The 5,419-nt window shown below is 37.8% G+C and overlaps 1 protein-coding gene across 1 annotated transcript; it reads left to right on the top strand.

Moving 5' to 3' along the window:
* Window positions 1–4,274: 4,274 nt before the first annotated feature.
* On the top strand, window positions 4,275–4,649 carry LOC138897722 (uncharacterized). Its single transcript, XM_070183729.1, has one exon. The coding sequence runs from the start codon at window positions 4,275–4,277 to the stop codon at window positions 4,647–4,649; it is 375 nt and encodes a 124-aa protein (XP_070039830.1).
* Window positions 4,650–5,419: the final 770 nt, after the last annotated feature.

The raw sequence follows: 5,419 nt of genomic DNA, 5'->3' as shown, positions 1-5,419 counted from the left end.
GAGAGAGTTGGCGAGGTGGTCTACAAGCTTGCATTGCCACCCAGCTTATCAACAGTTCATTCGGTGTGCAATGTTTCCATGCTCCGGAAGTATTATGGTGATCCGTCTCATGTTTTAGACTTCAGCTCAGTTTAATTGGTCAAGTATTTGACTTATGTTGAGGAGCTAGTGTCTATCTTGGACAAACACTTCTGGAAGCTGAGATCAAAGAACATTGCTTCAGTGAAGGATCAATGAAGGGTTCATCCGGTCGATGAGGCGACCTGAGATACCGAGCACGATATGCGGAGTCATTTTCCTCATCTTTTCGTCACTTCAGGTATGTCTCTATGCATATTCGAGGACGAATATTTGTTTTAAGAGGGGGAGAATGTAATGATTGAACCGTCTATTTTGTGTATTTATGCCCCGTTTCCCCTTTGGATGCTTCACGCATGTGTAATTTTGGTGTTATGACTTGCGTGGTTGATTGGTTTTGTCTCGGGAAGGTTTCGAGTTGATTTAGACCCTTTGGCTCCTGGCTTAAAAGCCTAAGTTAGAAATATTGACCAAACTTTGACTTTTGTGAAAACTATCCCAGAACGGTATTTTGATGGCTCTGATAGCTTCGTATCCTGATATTGGACTTGGGCGTATGCCTGGAATCAAATTCGGAGTTCCGTAGGTTGATTTGTGTTATTTTGCCAAAAATTGGCTATTTGAGGTTTAGGAGTTTGACCATATGTTGACTCTTGGCTATCGGGTTTGGAATTTGATTTTGGAACTTAGCATAGGTCTATTATGCTATTTAGAACTTGTCTGCAAATTTTGGTATCATTTGGAGTTGATTTGATATGATTCGGATGCTTAGTTACAATTCTAGAAGTTCTTGAACTTTACTTTGAAATTCATGCATTTTGGTGTCTGATTCATAGTTCTAGATGTTATTTTTGTATTTTTATCACGCGAACGAGTTCATATGATTTTTTATACTTGTGTGGATGTTTGATTTGGAGCCCCGAGGGCTCAGATGAGTTACGGACATGTCACAGGATGATTTGAACTCAAAATGGAATTGCTGGTGTGCTGGTGCTCTGTTTTCGCAATTGCGAGCATCAACCTCGCAATTACGAAGGGGACAGGGGCTGGTCATATGTCACAATTGTGACTTCCCCCATCGCATTTGCAAAGTCAGAAGGCCTGGGTTAGGGTCGCATTTGCGACCACTTGGTCGCTTTTGCGATGGTAGCCAGCTTCGCAATTGCGACTTCTATTGAAGTTATCAGGGTTCGCAAAAGCGATCCCTGATTCACAATTGCGAGGGTTAGCAAATGCGAACCCTGTTCTGCAAATGGGATATTTGAAGTTGGACATAAGGGTTGGAAAGTCAGGATTTAGTCTCATTTCTCACATTTTATAACCCTAGACTTGGTAGGAGGCGATTTGGAGAGGGGCTTTTCATCTACCAACATTGGATAAGTGATTCTAATCACAAATATATTTCATGATTATATCTTAGATGTAACATAGATTTATGTGAATCACAGAGGAAAATTGGGAAATTTTGTCAAGGTTTTGAAAAATGAAGAATTGAGTTTTGAGAGTTGATTTGGACTCGGATTTGAAAACAAAATACATATATAGACTCATGGGATTATGGGTAGTTGGAATCTACCCTTGGACCCGGGTTTTGTTTGGGCGAGCCCAGGGTTGACTTTTGTTGACTTTTTGAAATTTTGTAAAGATCAAAGATTTATCTATTGTAATATTTTTCCCTTGCATTGTTTGATGATATTAAGTCACTTTTTGTTAGATTTGAGCCGTTTGGAGGCGAATTTTAGGGGAAAAGATATTTTTGAGGGTTGAGTTGGCCTAGTTGAAGTAAGTATCTTGTCTAACTTTGTGTGGGTGAACTACCCCTTTGGATTTAGGTTATTTGTGCTATTTGTGTTATGTGAAAGCCATGTACGCAAGGTGACGAGTGGGTACACGGGCTATATGTGAAAATTGACCAATTTAGGTTATTTATACTTTTTTCATGCCTTTAGTTGAATTGTGATAACATGTTATATCCCTCATTCTTAATCTACTCTTACATGTGTTAATCTATCCTTACATGATTTATTTGACATTGTTTAACACTTTTCCTACCTCTTACTTGTTATTTTGCTCTTCTATGCTTTAGTTAAAGTTATTGACTTCCTTATTGTCTTGTTACCTCTTTAATTGTTGAATCACTTTTAATTGAAGTTGTCATTTCGTGGAATATCATCTTGTTGAGTTATTGGTGTTGAAGTTGTAATAACCGTTATCACATTGAGGTGAAGTTATTAATTGTTGAGATACCTTTCCTTGTTGAGCATTCCCATTCATTATGTTATTGTTGAAATTCTTGTAGACATTGTGGTTGAGCCATGGGCTATTTATTAGGGAGATCTTTGTATTGTTGACTTTGTGGCAAGTTGTGGCATATGGGTACTTGTGGTGCGAGTTGTGATATAGATATGCATGCGGTGGTATAAGGCTAGGGGTTGATACAGATGCGGTGAGATAAGATGGGGCTTGATACGAGTGTTGCTAGTAGGGGAACTACTTGAAGCCTCGCGGTGAGAGTCACCTTCCGTTATCTTCTCATTACTATTATTTCCTTTATCAGACAATGTTGTAGTAGATGTTTTAGAATATTCTGTAGAGCTTATGACTCAGTTCCACTAGAGTTTGGGAGTTATTTGTGAGCTGCACTGTTGAGATTTATTATGATAGTTTAATGGTTTAAATTTGAGGTTTTTATTTTTGTTTCCGCTATTTCTCTACACATATTAGGCTTACCTAGTCTTAGAGACTAGGTGCCATCACGACATCCTAAGGTGGGAAATTGGGGCCGTGACAACTATTTATTTCCAGTTCAGAGAGTATTGTATGATAAAGTATTAGCGCATTTTCTGTAGAGCTTATGACTCAGTTTCACCGGGTTTTTGGGAACATCGTAACTGTTGTTCAGTATTGAGGATGTTATGAGACTTATCAACTTTATATAATATTTATAGTCGTTATTCCTATCAGATTCTCTTGTGTGTTAGTCTTACCTAGTCTTATAGACTAGGTGACATCAAGACTACCTCCTGTGGGATTTGGGTTTGTGACAAGGCCCAAAAGATATAATTCAGATTTCTGAACGGGAAAATATTTTTTGTCAACCTAGGTTCCAAATTGAGGAAAGTTGGGCATTCTATTGGCATATGCATCCTTTTGAGAGGGTAAAAACTTACTCGCATAGAACATTTACGTCAAACCATATCAACTTATCATAATTATGTAAATTAATAAGGTGAAAATATATGTATATTTAGCCATGGAGAAGAGAGAGGAATATATGTTCAAACATATTGAATACATCTACTAGTTAATTTGGTTGTTGAGAATTGAGGTTTTGATGATTAACAAAGTGTGTATAGTGAACGTGTGCTAAGAACCAGGTCCTCAAGGTAGCTACTGAACATGTGCTAAGAGTCAAGTCCTCAAGGTAGCTGCTGAAGGTTCTTACAAGGTAGTCACTATTACACAAAGTTACTACAGTCCGAGATTGCTGGAAAGGACTCTTGATGCGATAAGGACTGTTGCCTAAGAATATATACCCACATAAGTGAGAGACAATATTCACAAGATTTGTGGAGTCCTTAGAACTTTAGGATTGACATCAAACAAGAAGTTGATTGTGTGTAGGACTCCCAGATATCTCGGAGTACTAGGAAGTAAAATACTTTCCTATAGACTGAGAAGACCATCATTTTGCACATCAACTGAAGAACAACATACAACATTTCCAGTTCATCACTCAAGTTGATCATCAGTATCAACGTTCTTCTTGAGTCTGTTAGTTCATGTGTATTAGGAAATTGAGTTGTAATCAAGATATCATTCAAAACTTTTTAGTTGGAGTCATTGTTTGAGCATTCAAGTTAGAGTAACTTGTAATTCATTCAAGTGGTTGAAGTAGGAGAAGTGTATGGGTATTGATTTACAGGTCTTGTAATTAGTACATTTGGCTCATTTGTTCTAGTTAAGTTGAAGTTAAAATCCTATGTGGTAGGGCATAGTTTTTGCACCTTTGAGCCGGGTAATTTTCCATATAAAATTTATTGTTCTTGTTTTTTACTATTTATTTTATTTAAACTTAAGGAGTAAGGTAAAGAACCAAGTTCCTTAGTAAGTTAGGAAGGCTCTCAATTTAACAATTGGTATCAGAGCAGGTTCTCTCATACATGATTAACACCTAGAGAAATCTTGGAAGCAAAATGAGTGCTCCACCTGGAATTAATGAAGGACGGTCAACTACTAGACCAACTCTGTTCAACGAAAAATATTATCGTTTGTGGAAGGTAAGAATGGAAGATTTTCTAATAGCTGAGAACTATGAACTACGGACAATAGTGAATCGAGGACCACTAACTCCCACCAAACAAAATGGGCAAAATGAAATTGTTCCCAAAGACCCCTCTGAATTTGTAGCAGCAGATTTCAAGATGATGGAAAAGAATGTAAAGGCCAAGAAGATCCTCATCTGTAGACTTGGTCCTGATGAGCACAACAGGATATCTGCATGCTCTAATGCAAAGGAGATCTGGGATGCACTTCAAACTGCTCATGAAAGAACAAATCAAGTGAATTAATCAAGGATTCAGTTGCTCATGAGGAACTATGAGCTCTTCTCTATGTAGAACCTATTTAGGAGATGATGACTAGGTTCACTATAATAAAAAATAAATTGAATCCACTGGCAAAGGTATTTACTTTTGAAGAACTTGTTAGCAAGGTTCTAAGGATTCTCCCTTCTCAAGGCATCCGAAGAACATGAGTCTGACAATGATAAACTGGACCTAGCAATGTGTTGCTAAGTTCAAAATGTTCATGAAGAATTCCAAGAATGCATCTAAGAGAGAAAATAGTGGCAAACCTAAGCAGATTAAAAAGTCTTCATATGATGGGTGTTACACATGCAACAAACTAGAAATTGAATAGAAGAAAGAAAGAGCTTAAAAAGCAAAAAGGGAAAAGATAAAAGAGCAAGGCCTGAACAAAGGCAAAATCCTATGCAAGGGGTTCACCGAGGACATGAAACAAGCCTTTCTAGCAGCATATGAAGACAATGGAAGTGATAAATATAGGGAGAAAGAGGACGAGGCTATTAGTCTATATGCTATGATCCATTCACACAAGGTTGTTGAAGTTGAACCCTCTGTCCAACGAGGAATGTACATGGAAGATGCATATGGAAGACCCCCTTCTTTTGATGGACACCACTATGATGAATGGAAGATGCATATGGAAGTGTTCCTTCAGGCTATTGATTTTTATCTATGGATAATTGTCAATCATGGACCAATTACCCCCACCAAAGTGAATAGTGATGGAAACAAGAGTATCAAGAGAGAGGAGTAAT

The sequence above is a fragment of the Nicotiana tomentosiformis genome, chromosome 8 (assembly GCF_000390325.3).
Source record: "Nicotiana tomentosiformis chromosome 8, ASM39032v3, whole genome shotgun sequence".
Taxonomy (NCBI): domain Eukaryota; kingdom Viridiplantae; phylum Streptophyta; class Magnoliopsida; order Solanales; family Solanaceae; genus Nicotiana; species Nicotiana tomentosiformis.
Note: the sequence above shows the minus strand (reverse complement) of the source record. Positions and strands in the feature narration are given on the sequence as shown.